Genomic DNA, 15,159 nt, shown 5'->3' with positions numbered 1-15,159 from the left:
TCAGATATAATGGTTATAAGAACTATTTGGTTACAAGCATTGTTCCAAATATCTTTCTCCGTGTTCATCAGAACAAAGACCTTTATACAGATTTGGAACAACATAAAGGTGAATAAATGATGACAGAATGTTTATTTTGGGGTGAACTATCCCTTTAACATATGTGTGAAGACATTTTTATACTCTTGTAAGTATAGGCAACGCACACCTTATATGTATACATGCAGTAGTGGCCAAAAGTGATGTCCAACTTGGAAAATTGGCATATTTGCTTTTTTGTTTAAATGTTTTAGTAATGAAACATTAAACATTTTGTATACAAGTTGTTTTGGTACATTTGTATAAACTGAAGCTCAGCTCTCGGATTTTAAGGAGGTTTGGCTGAAGAATACAAAGAAACAGCCTAGGAGAACGACTACAAAATATTGCTATAGTAAAGAGGATCAACAAATATTTGTACCAGATAACTTTATAGTTATGCAAAATATTTCATTTGAGAATTTTGTTTTTCTATGCATGTTTTTGTACATTAGAATAAAACCCAATCTATGGTTTGGATTTTTGCCCAAAACAGTTTAATCTAACCTGAGCATTAAAAGTAAATATTGTACAAATATGTCACTACTGTATACTGTACACACACATATTTACCTAATATGTATAAAATAAACACACACGCCTCTATACAGACTTACGCCAAACAACATGTCTCTGTACCTCTTGATTCAAACATACATTCACACACAACTCATACACAAAAACATACAGTTAATGTCACTTCAATGGGCAGGAGTGTTTTATGCTTGTAGTTGGTGGGACTTGCCTCTTAAACATGTCATTAAGTCTCCAGTTATGCTACTGTGTCCTGCCTTCTGCAGCAGAAAATAGATTCAAGCACATAGCACAAACCACAAAGATCCTCTTACAGGGTTATAATCATACAGGCTACACGCACAAACATGTAAAAGCACAAACACACATATATAGACACATGTTAGAGTTACAGGACGAAGAGGCGAAACTGCAGCAGGGGCATGGAAATATAACAGCATTGCTAAATGTAGAGTAAAGAACCTTGAGTATATTCATGTAAGAATTAAAGAACAATAATCAAAGGATCAGGAAATTCTAACGTTTTTCAAATTTATTTATTTAACAAAGCAGCAGGCATAATAAAACATACCTTCAAATATTAAACTAAGATCAATTTATGAGCTAAGGATTTTCATTCTATATGGACTACATATAATAGACGCATATTGATTTTGGGTTCAGAAACATTCTCTATCCCTAAAGACGTTATATTCTGTGATAGAAAATTTACACACCCCACTTTACAAAGGCTTTATAAAAATATGCTTTATAAATATTTACTGTTAATTTGATTCTGTCCACAATACAGCTGCCAAAGTCAAAACAGTATTAAAACAAACCAAACAACCCACCTATTACATAAAACCAAATGTAAAAATACTATACAGAACACAAATCACCCCAAGTTCTGAGAAGCAATGGTCAAGCAAACCCACTCACCATCATATTAACCCAAAAAAGTGCTGCTCTGTTGCTGCATGGCCTTGTTTACTCTCTCTCTCTCTCTCTGCTATGTTCTGTGTTTACACCTTTGAGCCTTCAGCCGACCGTCTACACTGCAGCTCTCGCTGTTTGTTTGTGTCTGCTCCTCGCTCATGTCTCTAACTGAATGTACTGAAGTACTACAGGACAAAATTACATACTATCGCTACACAGCCAGAGAGAGAGAGAGAGAGAGAGAGAGAGAGAGAGAGAGAGAGAGAGAGAGAGAGAGATAGTGAATAAGTCAAAATAATACTAGCAGAAAAGGTAACTAGGCTAATGGGACTGTAAGAGATTATTCTGTCAGAATTAAGCTGTGCATTTATTGTCGCATTAATAAATAATGTTTCTTACAATTTTAAGAAAGCTAAATTGTGAAGGATGTGGAGGGTCACATGTGAACTAAACCTGTTTACATCACCTTGCAACAATTGCTGAATTACAATCGTCTCGCTTTACAGTTCGCCATGTGAAAATGGAATCAATACTGAATTTTTATTAATTTTGTGGTTGGATGTTTATTGTTTTTCAATTATAGTTTCCCATAGAGTGAATTGTCACATCCGTAACAGAACTGTCATAACTGTCCGGTTCCTCATAAATGGCCAAATGAAAATGTAAATGTCTTTTTTGTGGTCTATGAAGAGTCATCGCTTCTCAATTTCTTGGGTATTTTTGATTCTGGTTTGTACCTTTTAATTCACAGAAATCCAACTAAGTATGTTGTCTCTCAAAAACTAGCTTCCTTTTTGGTCACATCCATAACACATTTTTTTCTCTGTTAAATTTAAAAACTCATGCATAGACTGATATTTTGTATATGAATAGATGATTTAATATATAGGGAAAGAAAACATTCTGAGAATTTTAATATCAAGTTTTGACTAATAATGCCACTTCCATAATTCTGGAATTGCCCTATAATGTTTGACCACCGGTAAGGAAGACATACTAATTTTGGACTGATTGGGCCACATGGTATTCTTGTGTAGGTGAGGGACGGAAAAGACCTTGATAATTCCAGGTGGAGTCCCCCTACTCACTTCCTGCTCTTTCCTCCTCCACAGAGGCAAAACAAAACTGTGTTTTCCACTTGATGTGTAACAGCTGCACAAACTGCTGATGTTGTAACATAAGTGAGTCACTTCAAGAGCATTCGTTACATAATTAGTCTCATTTATGGAAACAAGATGTAGAAAAGGAAACTTCCGCATTGTCAACAAAGTCATCACAGAACCGAGTAAACATTTATAGTTGGTCTCTCAGACAACATAGAACGGAGAGATCCATAACACACCAGGTCTTGGAAAACATGGGAAAGCCATGAAACTCAGCACGATAGCAAAGGGAAAAGGTTTGTCTGGTGAAGAAAAGATAAAACAAAGATGTCTTTTCATGCTTTTCTTCCATGACCACTGCCAGTGACTGGAACAAAGAGAGTCCAGACACATAAAACATGTACACAAACACATTTGAGCAGCAGCTAGGCAACTGCAGCTGGAGGAGGAGAGGACTCTTCCGGTGTGAGCTCGTGAGCAGGGATGCTTCCTCTTTGATGACCCTTAGATCCAAAGACTCTGGGAATAAACATTCTCCAGCTGCACCCTTCTCACCAAAAAAGGAGAACGAATGACCCGTTTTATTTGAAGCGTTTCAAGATCCTTAGTCTTAAGACACAAATGATATAATTTCAACTACAATAGTCGTAAGAAGCATAAGCCAAATGAATACATGGAAATGCATCCTAATCATTGCTTCAAACTTTTTATTAAAAGTTAATTATCTGAAAATATTTCTTTGGCTTTAAATGTAAGACTTGAATGTTAAACAGATGGCAAGCAAACCGGAAAGTTAGCTGTTGGATAACCTTCCACATTTCCATGCCTGTGCGCTATTTTGGAATAACACGTGTGAAATAAATGCCCAGCATTGGTCTTACTAATAAATTCCTTGACAGCAGGAACATAAGGCAATAATCTCCCTCAGCATTTCGTAACAGATTAGTCTCAAAATTATAGTATCAAAATAGAGGCGTCAGAAAACTGTATAAGATCTCTCCATAGAGAATAGTCACTGCTTGCGTGGCAGAAATGCCTGAGACCAGCCCACTGGTTTGTAACAGCATGTGAGAGAAGAAAGGCTGTGATTGTCTCATTGGCAAAGTGGTATGAGAGACTGTCCTCATGTCCACAAGAACAGACCTAACTAACTGGAATACAATGTTCCTACACTATGTGTATTTTCCTTTATAATGCAACTATTGGAATAAAGATGTTCTCATCAGACTAAATTTCTGTCAGATCTTTCGTACACTCTCATACATACACACACACACCATAATATTGCTGCTATCCTTCTGAAACCTTGTATCTTCATATTTCATCATTTTTACATTTGTTACCTCTGGTTTTGCAAATATCCAGCTAATAAAAAGTGTTTTTAACATTGCCAACAAATTCAATCATTGAAACAGTACAATGTTTCCTGAAAAACTGTGTATTTGTAAATACAAGGTTTTGGAAATTTTGACAAGGTTTTCAATATGTTGAAAATAAGCGATCTGTCAGGTTGTCAAATCTGTCAGGAGACACATCTGCAAACACCAGTAATGATTGGGAACTTTATAGGTATTTAAGACTATTGAAGGGTTTTGAAGACAATTAAACATGCAAAAACAAACTCCACCATATTAATGTGCCATACTAGAACTTTAAGCAGGACTGCGTTGTGTAGCCAAATTAAATGAAAAATAGTTTTTTTTGGCAGCAATAACACAAGATAGGTTTGGTGCACACAGGGATAAAAAATGCCCAATGTCCACAGTTAAATATGTCGCCAGATCTTAATTGTTCTGAACCTACTTTTATACCAAAGGTCCTGGACATCTTGTTCAGTTACATGGCATTTTATATCAAATACCAACACATAAAAAATCAAAACCTGACTTGCCCTTCTAAAAATATTAGAATGGGTCGTGGTTTGATCTTCCATCAACACACTGGTTCAAGCTAAACATGTCACTTAATGCAAAATCAAGATCCTGCCATAGCCATCCCAGTTACCTGATCTGAACACTATAGAAAATGAGTGGGATGAACTGAAGGTAAGAGAACACCAACATTTGAAGGATTTTAAGAGATTATGTATGAAGGAATGGACTCGGACGACTTGTCATATATTCTCAAACCTCGTCTGACATAAAAGAAAGGCCTGTTTTTCATAAAAAGGGAGGTTGCAGAAAGTTTTGAATACAATGGTGCCAATAATTGTGACCAGGGTGTATTAGATTCATAATGTGATATTACCCCCACTTCAAATTGTTTTACTCTCATTGTTTATCATTTTTATCTTTTATTGCCAATAATAGTGGAGGGCACTGTATATAACAGTAAGTCTGTTTAGCAAAACCATCAGACCAGGATGGGAAAGCAACATAGATAACTGGCCATATGACCATAAAACAAAACACTCACTGTCCTCCACCTGTGTTCTTACTAAACCCTGGTTTGACAATGAGGTATTGAATGTGCCTCCACAGCTCTCCTCGAGATTAGACAGGTGAAGTTGACTGACAGGTGAGGAATTTTTCTATTGAATCATTGGTTAGTCAGACTCTTCAATGAAAGTTTTGAACAGCTCTGCTGGTGCGAACTGTGTCAGTAGACCAACAGATACACACATACACCGATTTGCCCAGTGCTGTCTCCATTGGGACAATAGTATTATTGTCCATGCTCGAGGACAGGCCACTATTTCCAGGCTGGCCCGGGTGGCCTATTTTCTCCTCACTCATAAACATTAGGTAAGAATAGAGTTCTCCATTACTCACAGTCACTGTAATTACAATGATTACATGATTAGCACCATAGTGCATCTTTATAAATAAACATGACAAAAAGTTCCTCCGAAAACATCTTTCGCTCCCATTCAGTTCCTCTTTTACTTTTAACGCTGATTCTGGTGAACTTTTAAAAAGTTTTAAAGGGGCTGACAGCGACATAATCCAGAATTTTTGTTTTCACGAGTAAGATTTTCCTGAAACCCACCTCCAGATCTTTTCCTTTTGTTTATGATTGCCATGAATTAATCTTAAATCTAAAGTATAAATCACACAAATCCAGCTATCAATCAAAACCTTACCTATGAGTGCAGATAGATATACAGCTCCTAACTGTAATCCATGTGTAATCCAGAGAGTTGGAAAAGGTGTCGTTCTAACTCATACCTAAAGTTGTGTGGTGCACCAGGATGGGATAGACAGATCATTCAGAACGAGGTGAGAGAGAATGAGAGAAATATCCTCTGTCGTTTACTCTTCCCCAGTTACATGCTCCTCTTTTCTCCACCCATTTGCTGCTCCTTCCCTTTCTCAAGCCCTCATAGTCTCTCACATGCTCTCACCCTCCCTCTTTAACATTCTGCTGCCACAGTACAGTCTTTCATTCTCATATCTGAAGAGTTCCTCACTTGTTCAGGCTCTGGAACGAGACAAGATCAGCAGCGGTGGGACGGATTCAGTCAGAACAGACACAGCGAGTGCAATAGCGGACACTTATCTTAATTCTGATTCCAAGATTTGAGAAACAATGTCTGATAAAATTAGATGTGATATTATTTCGTATTGGTAAATGGCAGCAAATATTGAACAGAGACAGGTGCCTCTAACTCTTCTGTGTGAGAATATTATCTCTGTATAAGGAAATCTAATTCCTACGGCATATTTGATCCCGAGCCAAAGCAAGATAAGCAAAAGGTGAAATTCAATTACGTTAAGTCAGGACAGCAATAAAACTGCACTATAAATGGATTAGTGTAATGAAAAGTGCGAATAGAATTGATTTTGGCCTTGCGTAAAAACAGATTAAAAGTTTGAACAGCAGACAGGTCCTGCAGTCTGACAGATTCTTTTGAAAGACGCTCCGTGACATAAACCTGGCAGTAGTAACACTCTGAATCATTTCTTATTTTAGTCTTCTGTCGAAATCTTACACACAATGGTGACTCCCTCACCCAAAAAAAACCTGAGATATTCCACCAACGCATGTCTAGAGAAGACAGTGTGTGGGATGCAGGAGGGTGGGAAACTTGGAACACTGTTCATTTAAAAGACCCAAAAACAAACAAACAAAAAATGTTTGTGCCGAGCACTTGCTTAAATCTTTGACACTAAACAAAGATTATTTTAAGAACTGTGGGCTTGGAAACAGACAAAAATAACCAAATCAATGCTTTACTTTACACAATTTCCTTACAATTAATTGTTTACAAAATTAGATTTTAAGGAACAAACGCAACAAATGTGACCCTGGACCACAAAACCAGTCATAAGTAGCTCATGTTTGTAGCAATAAACAACAATACATTGTAGGCCTTTGGGTCAAAATGATGGATATATCTTTCATGCCCAAACTCATTAAGTGTTCCATGAAGGTTCCATGAAGATATTTTGTAAATTTCCTACCGTAAATAAATCTCAAACTCCGCTCTCCGCAGCCTGCTCTTTGGGAATTACTTTTAGAAATAATTATACTTTTATTGCACCCTCAGATTTCAGATATTCCTATGCTAAAAACATTACATCAATTGGCCTCAATATAGGGCCTACACTGACACAAAATGTGTATGCAAAAGAAGGCAGTAGGCTAGACTTTTTTGAAAATCTTTAGTAAAAATCTTCACCAGCAAAATAAAGTAAAACACTGTATCTACATACAAGAATCACAGCATTCAAATCGTACATTTATAGGAGTTCAACAAATATTTCAACATTGTGTAAAAAAGCTAGTCAATTTGCACATAGCATGGATGTTGCTATCTAAAATTTACATTACTACACTTAAGCAAAAAGGAGAGGAGGGTGACATCTGGTGGTTGTGCGCAAGTGGTTGTGCGCAATTATTTCCGTTAAAGAATAGCACGTCATTCTACACTATGCAGGTCAAAAGTTTTGAGACACTTGACAGAAATGTTTCTCATTATTGTAAAAAAAACTTTTTGAAGGTGTACGCTTAATTGTGTAAAATTAGGTTAGTAGACAAATATGTAATTTTGCCAACAAAATTCACATTTTATTAAATATATATTTTTAAATGAATGACTTTAATTGAATAATGAAGAAAGAATAAATAAGAAAGAATAAATAAGAGCACAGAAAATAAATGTTGTCTAAAAAGATGCTTTATAAAATGACAAGAAAAAATTACTGCAAATTCTAATCTAAATAGGTGACTACCCTGAAGATGACAGTTTTTTTAGTAAAAACATTATTCCCCTTTGATTTATTTCATAATGTTGACGGGTTTATTATTATTATAAAATGTGGGGAAAATATGAAACCATGAGTAAGTGGCCGAAAACTTTTGAACATAAAAGTAAATAAAAATATTATAAATACTTCCTTAGATTATTGAACCCTACCTATGTGTTCACTTTACACATTAAAAAAACTAAATTAATTCATTTTAAGGAAATAGGAAGTCAAAAACATTCATTTAAGACCATTTAATTTAAATTGGGAAGTTTGAAACCGAACAAAAACAAAGCATTTGTATAAAAATATCCTTAATCTGACCCAACATATAAACACCACAAACTGAAAGTTCACTTACTTGAAAGCGAACCCTTTTATGAGTCATTCTGTGGACTTTGGATATAGCTGAACTAATCCTTGGTTTAATAACAGGAAAATCCTTGGAAATGGTCTTAAAGTATGAGCTCAGCTTGAAATGAATAGTCCAGCTCATTCAGATATCCATTGTTATCCTGCAGGAGGCAGAAAGGGGTTCCATTAGAACAGCATCTATACCCCGTAACTGTTAAACTGAATCCAGTCTACTCACCAGTTTATTTAGATTTTGCTCAATTGCTCTGTCCTGCACTTTCCATCAGACTCTTTAAAATACAATTACATAAAAGATCCAGAGCGATACAATATTACACCCCAAAAGTAAGACCCATAATAATAATGTATTTGAAATAAACACATGGCTCAATCGCTTAAACTCAAGCACATATACGCCTCTTTCTTCAAGATCCACCTCGTTTTAAAGTGGAAAGAAACTACATGGAAAATAATGAATCACTCGGTTGAATTGGAACATGCGACCAATGAGACACAACATTCAAAACAGTACAGCAAAATAAATGACAGTTCTCAAAGTTCTTTTTAAACTCTTTAATGATTTTCTTTTAATATATTTGTACTGGAATGTTATTCATCATGAATCCCTTATCATTATTATTTTACAAGGTTACAAAAATCTGGTGTATTTCTAACGTTCCCCAATACATATGATTCCTTCAAACCTGAACAAAAAACAAGGAAAAAAATAATCAAAAACATTTAATATGTCCTTCCCCTCAGAAAACTATGCAGAGACATTCAAGATATTACTGGGAACAAACAAAGAGGAGGCCCATGTACTCTTCTTCAGTGTGGTATGTGGGGTTGAGGCTGGAGATGGCAATAGTCTTAATGCTGTTTGAAAACCAGATGTCACTCTTGGAAAAGACAGGCCTGATGGGTGAGGGTATTCACCCTACATACCAAATATCTCAGATGGGGGTCATGCTTTTACTAGTATGTTTGGGTATTCAAAATCTAAACCTGTAGTCTAACCTTTTAATACAAATCAAATCAGACAGAACACTATAACTGAATAGATGCTAACTTCTCTCTGTCTGAAATGTGTTCAGATTAATAATAAAGAAAAAAACATTATATTTGGCTTTATATGTTCTGCTGTGTACTTTACAGGTCAGTTCTCTTAGATAAGAGTTTCTTTCATTATGCTATGAGAAAGCAAAGTTTAGAATGTGAATATGAAACACTGGCATTCTTACATCACAGCATGATGTAAAACAGGAGAACGACAAACCAGTCAAGAAACATCTGTCAGGTTTCTTAAACACTTTTTACAGCAAACTGAAACATGAACTAAAATAAATGTATGAAAGCAAAGGAGGGAGCTTGACCAAAACTGACAAAACAATGACTAAGATCTTTTTCAGGATATGATGGTCTACTACAAGCAAGACACAAATGTGGATCAGTCACATAGGATGTGAATTCTTCAACTGCCTTCTAGTGTTGTAAATACAGCACAAAGGAAATTACTTTGCAGTCACAAACAGAAAATACACCAGCAAATTGACTTAACCCTTTCAGTGATGTCATATCAATCGTCAATTAAAATAGTAATGTTACTCATTACTGGCATCATGGCTTCAATTAAACCCCCCCACCTGCCTGCTACCACCTCCAGATCCAGTCCGCATATTAGCCCCATCTCTCGCTGACATTATTTAGTTCGGCCATTCAGAGGAAAGTTGCTTTAGAGGACGATTTTGGTTTAAAATTGTACAAGTACAGCCAATATTGCCAGCAAGGGCCAAAAGGACTTTCACCATTGTCGTGTTGGGCAAAACATTTGTTAAAGTACTGTTAAAGATTGCATTGCCCCTCCGCTGGTATGTCTCTCCCTTCTTGTATCTTGTATGAATGTTTTCAGTCCATTATCTGCTCTTCTGCCGGGTTGGGTTGAATTATGTCAGAGTAGTTTCATTCTACAGTATTTCGTACTTCTCAACCATAAACGACGTTTCTGAGGAGAACCGAACCGGGCTGTCCCCATCCACCTGAGCCACCTTAGCGACCTGGCAGAGAGAGTCAACAAAGGGATTGAGGAGAGAAAAAGTAGAGAAAAGTGTGTTACATTTTATATCGTGACTGATGAACAATGCATTGAGTGCATTTTTTATTTAATTGAAAACCATGTACAAGGCATTGCCTAGAAATCTTACCTTAGACAGTTGAGCTACAGAAAATTACGAGCTAGACTTAATTGCAAACTAGTTATAGCTAAGCTCAAAATGCCTAGAAGTCTTACCTGAATGTCACAGTAGCTGCCTTTGGAGACAAAAGAGACATTGACAGGGAAGAAGTCATTGGGCTGGCCAGGTATGCTGAACTCCAGGCTACCGGTCTTATTCTTCACATCGATCACAGGCAGACACCATTCCAGAATATTCCGTCTGCTGTCATGACGATATTCTCCATCTAGATCACCAATCACAGGAGCACCCACACCTGACCTGTAACGGTTATAAAAGCCAAGAAGATTCTTGTTCGTCCACACCAACCTTAATAGAACATATTTCGCTGATAATACCAATACTGTGAATATTTTAGGTGCTTTATATTTTGGATAGGGTTCAATAGCCGATAAATGTAATATAACTTGACCAAAATAAACTTTTACTCACGGTACAGGGATATAGATCACAACATCGTTGAGTTCCAGAGAGTCATCTTGTAACTCATACTCAATGTTTACATCACAGCCAGTGCCACTCTCAGAGGGCCAGCAGTTTACTGCGAAGAGACATAATAGATATATTTATTAGAATAGACTATGTGACTCTATGGGCGAGACATTAGCTGTAACTTTTGTTATAATAAAACCAAATATTTAGGACTGACTTGTTAGTGGTATGAACGATTCATCTGTGGTCTGTAGTCTCCATTTCAATACACCCACATCATTTTTGAGAGGGAAGGATTTGTCTGGGTTCTTAAGACCAATCACTGACTCAGCTGTGAATAGCTTTTTGTCCACATTGGGATGTGTCTATGGGAATAAGGTTTAGAAGGGAGTTAGAATTAGCAATTAGTAATGCAAGTTTTTTCTTTCGCAAAAATACAACTTAATTAGGCAGTTAGTTGCATCTACCATCTAGTCAGACCAAAAGCCAGAAAACTCACCTGTAACTGGACGCCCCTCTTGTCATTATTGTTGATGTGCATCTTAATCCGGCCATTATTTTCATCAGACACTCTGAGGGTAATCATGCCAATAATTTCCATATTTTGAAGGCCGCCATCACGCCCACATGTTAGGGAAATCTTTTCCTCCACTCGCAGATGCACACTACAATTATTCAGAAATTATGATTAACGACAATTCTTTTGGTAAACTTAAAGTGTGATTCTTGTATCAGAATAAACCACCATCATTACCTCTCTGTGTGGACTGGAGCAGGTAGCGATTTTGATGCGTCTGAGGGTCTTTTACCTGTGCTGGGCAGGATTATGTTTTCACCCTCTGATTTAAGCTTGTCCACAAAGTCATCCACTTCTTTTCCCTTGCCAACCAATTTAAGTGCTTTACTTGAACCACTGGATCTAAAACAAGAATCCAAAAAACCTAAGACTACAGTCTATGATAGAGAGATTAAGGACATATTTCGCCTAGATTTCAGTCAGATAAATCCTCTAAGAAATTAAAACCAGCTGGCAAGCTTTGCTCCATTAAGAGCACATGGATGTACCTGACAGGAACAGAGGTGGGTTTGGGTTTCTCTGGTTCGATCACGGTGTCTGTGATAATGGACATGCTGCTGCTCATGCCCGAGTTGCCAAAACCGCCGAAGCCTGGCCCCTTCTTTCCACGCTCAGAATCACGTCGTATCTGCTGTAGCTCCTTAGCTTTCCTTCTCATCTCTGCTTTAGCTTCACGCTCCTGAGTCTGTGTGAGGAACAAAAATATGCGCAGTATTAGTGATGTAAATTATGCAAGCAGAAAATGTTACTTCATTTACTTCACGACACATGGCATTTATAAATGTCTCCACTGGGTTGAGAAACAACTGGGATTAAACCAATAGAGGCTTGCTTTAACAATGAATTCTGCACACTTAGCACCGGTGAGCACTTAGCACCCTCCTGATTTACATCAATGCTTGTACTTGAGCTAAGCAAATCTATTAACCACATTATCAATCAAATGTAGATTGACAGAGCGTATTGGAATGGAACCAAGTACTAAGATCATGAGACACACAGTCAGACATATATTATGTCAACACAAACTTTTACCATGCCATGAAGATAAAGATAAAAAAATGTTTTGGAGAATAGCAGAATTCACAACTATAATGATAATTATACAAAAATGCAATAAATGTTTACAGTGATTTTTTTCAAGCTGACGTTCGATAAAAGCCAATCAGACTCCATTTAAATATAAAGGCCCTTTATATTTCAAATGTGTAACCGCAGTTAGCTTGACATTGAACATGGACTAAAGATTTGTGTATTGACAATGTAAATATTAAAACTAAGCCATAAACAAACATATCTCATCTCACTCATCAGCATGTTGGTTGTTTTGACGACTATTATTAATCAAAAATACTATATTATTAATCAAAAATACTACAGCAAACTATTACATAAAACAGTCTATATTTGGTTTCTACAAATATATTTGGTTTCTTCCCTGGATTTACAACTCCAAACACTTAAAAAAAAAGGATTTCTTACCTCTCTGACGGCACGGAACACCTTTTCTTCATGAGAGTCCATCTCTGTAAATGTTCGAATCTGGGCCAAGTTGACATTTTCTCTGTAACCGAGTGCGACAATTTCATCAAAGGCGAAGATGAGGTCGAAGCAGTGCTCAGAAATCTCACTCTCCTCAAGGACACGACAGTATTCGGGAATCTACAAAGAGCAGAAAGTTGACACAATCAAATCTGTTTCCCTTCACTTTCCTCTCAACAACTTCTGATAAACATGCATTCATGTTCATTTTAGATACTGGAATTAACAAAAAATATTCCTTGCAAAACGTACAAAATATTATTCATTCTACAAGAGTAGAAGAATTTTGCTTTAGGTAAATAATTGTGAACACTCGTATTAACAAAACAATAAAAAATATGTATTTTAGTTTTATTATATGTATTATTTTTATTACACTTATTAAGTTATTAATTTATTAACCAAATATGAATTTCCTTTCATACCACACGTGAGAAGAGACGCAGTGTCTCCAGGTCCTCCAGTATGTTACTGTTCTTTGTGGTGACCAGCACCATGTAGAGTTTCTCCAGCGGCTGGTAGACGTAGCGCACGCTCTCTGTCTCCACAAATGTATGTTGCTTCCCTGTGTTCATCAGTTTGGGAAAAGCGGCCAGCAGACCCTCCACTCGTGTCCGCGTCATCTCCACAAACTGCCGCGACACCAGGGCTTTACCCGCCTTGGTGCACACTGCTGCTGCCAACAGCACCTGGAGTAGGGTTATTCAACAGGAATCTTACTGAACCATTTAAAAAAGAAATTGCATTCTGTACAGTCCTCTGGGAAGATTACCAAAGCACTATGTGGATGAAAAGCATCAATATTAACATTCCTTCCGTAAGCAAAACAGACTCAACTGTTGGCTCTCATGCTTGCTGCACTACAGCTTTAATCTGTAGTGCTCAAGGACAGAACAGATTCAACCATTTTGTTAGATGATGTATATCAAGAACAAAATGAAATGTCAGATTTGCAAGTAATAGTAATATCTACATTACACCACAAAAGACATGTTCATATAGCATAATGACTATTTTTCATTGGCACCGGCTTTTCTGTTGACCAACTTAAAAGCTTGCAGGAAATAAAAAGACATTAAAGCTAATATTCTACTCATCAAACACTTATTCAATTAAGCACAAAATTGGAAATAAATGACCACCATTTGTCTTCATCTCTCCTTTTCACTTTCAATATACCCTCAAGCTTTATATGATAAATCAGATCCAAATGATAGTTTGGCAGACATGCTGTCAGGAATAAATAAACGCAGTGGTCGATGCAAGCAAATCAGTAAGAGAAAAATAATGACATCAAATTGATTTAAATTGTTGTCATTTTTACGATAAGCGCAATGATCATAAAATATGATCATACAATCTTAGGTCAACATATGGTAAAAATGAAAAAAGGTTTCAGTTATCAGTATTAGGCGTAATTTAGTTAACTTTACTGATTTACTTTTATTCATCACAAGCTTGCTTACTTGATTTGTTATCATTAATACAAGCTAATAGTTATATAGCAAAGTTAATTATGTTGCAGGCCTGCGTTGTTTCACACTAATGTACCTCGCAGCTCTTGAAAACCGACCACACACATTCCAGCTGTACGCAAAGCCAGACATTAACATTTATCACAATACGTCAATTTCACCGTCTGTCTTGAAGGAATACAAATATCGCTCAAGAAATAAGCCTGTGCCTCATATCGTTAGCTAGCAGCAACCTCTCGGTTAAAACCGGAACCTGATGTCAAGATCAGCCGTTTTCCTTGAAAATATATACATAATCTTACCATTTTCTGTCTCTGGCGATATTTCTGTCTCTAGTTTTGTCGTCGACGTTTGTGTAGTTGTACAAATGCTACGTGGCGATAAATAAAACAGTTATTGTGTGAAGTGCTCTGCTCCGCGAATCAATATGGCAGCAGTGTAAGCCACGTCTCCAACCGGAAGCAGCTCGTCAGCGGGGTAAAAGGGCAGAGCGACATATGTGGAGGATCCAACATCAGCAGCCGCACAGCAGTGCCCAACCCTCGACTATAGGATTGAACTTGAAAACTAAGCTAATTTACAATTTTTTGCAGCTTTCAGTTGATTCATAATAATATGTCAAATTTAATATAAACATATGTGATATTTTCCCTATACGTTCTGTATTTCTTTTTATTTTAGCCAATAAAAACATACAAATCTACTTATTTATTTATTAGTCTCTTA

General features: G+C 36.7%; 1 protein-coding gene across 1 annotated transcript; it reads right to left on the bottom strand.

Moving 5' to 3' along the window:
• Nucleotides 1–8,902: 8,902 nt before the first annotated feature.
• arcn1a (archain 1a) lies at nt 8,903–14,956 on the bottom strand. The gene is made up of 10 exons (XM_079485035.1): nt 14,736–14,956; nt 13,384–13,647; nt 12,899–13,078; nt 11,905–12,101; nt 11,594–11,758; nt 11,339–11,504; nt 11,057–11,204; nt 10,840–10,948; nt 10,464–10,668; nt 8,903–10,230 (listed from the first exon to the last, which is right to left on the bottom strand). The coding sequence occupies exons 1-10, from the start codon at nt 14,736–14,738 to the stop codon at nt 10,141–10,143; spliced, it is 1,527 nt and encodes a 508-aa protein (XP_079341161.1). The 5' UTR covers nt 14,739–14,956; the 3' UTR covers nt 8,903–10,140.
• Nucleotides 14,957–15,159: the final 203 nt, after the last annotated feature.

The sequence above is a fragment of the Barbatula barbatula genome (assembly GCF_947034865.1).
Source record: "Barbatula barbatula genome assembly, chromosome: 2".
Classification (NCBI taxonomy): Eukaryota; Metazoa; Chordata; class Actinopteri; order Cypriniformes; family Nemacheilidae; genus Barbatula; species Barbatula barbatula.
Note: the sequence above shows the minus strand (reverse complement) of the source record. Positions and strands in the feature narration are given on the sequence as shown.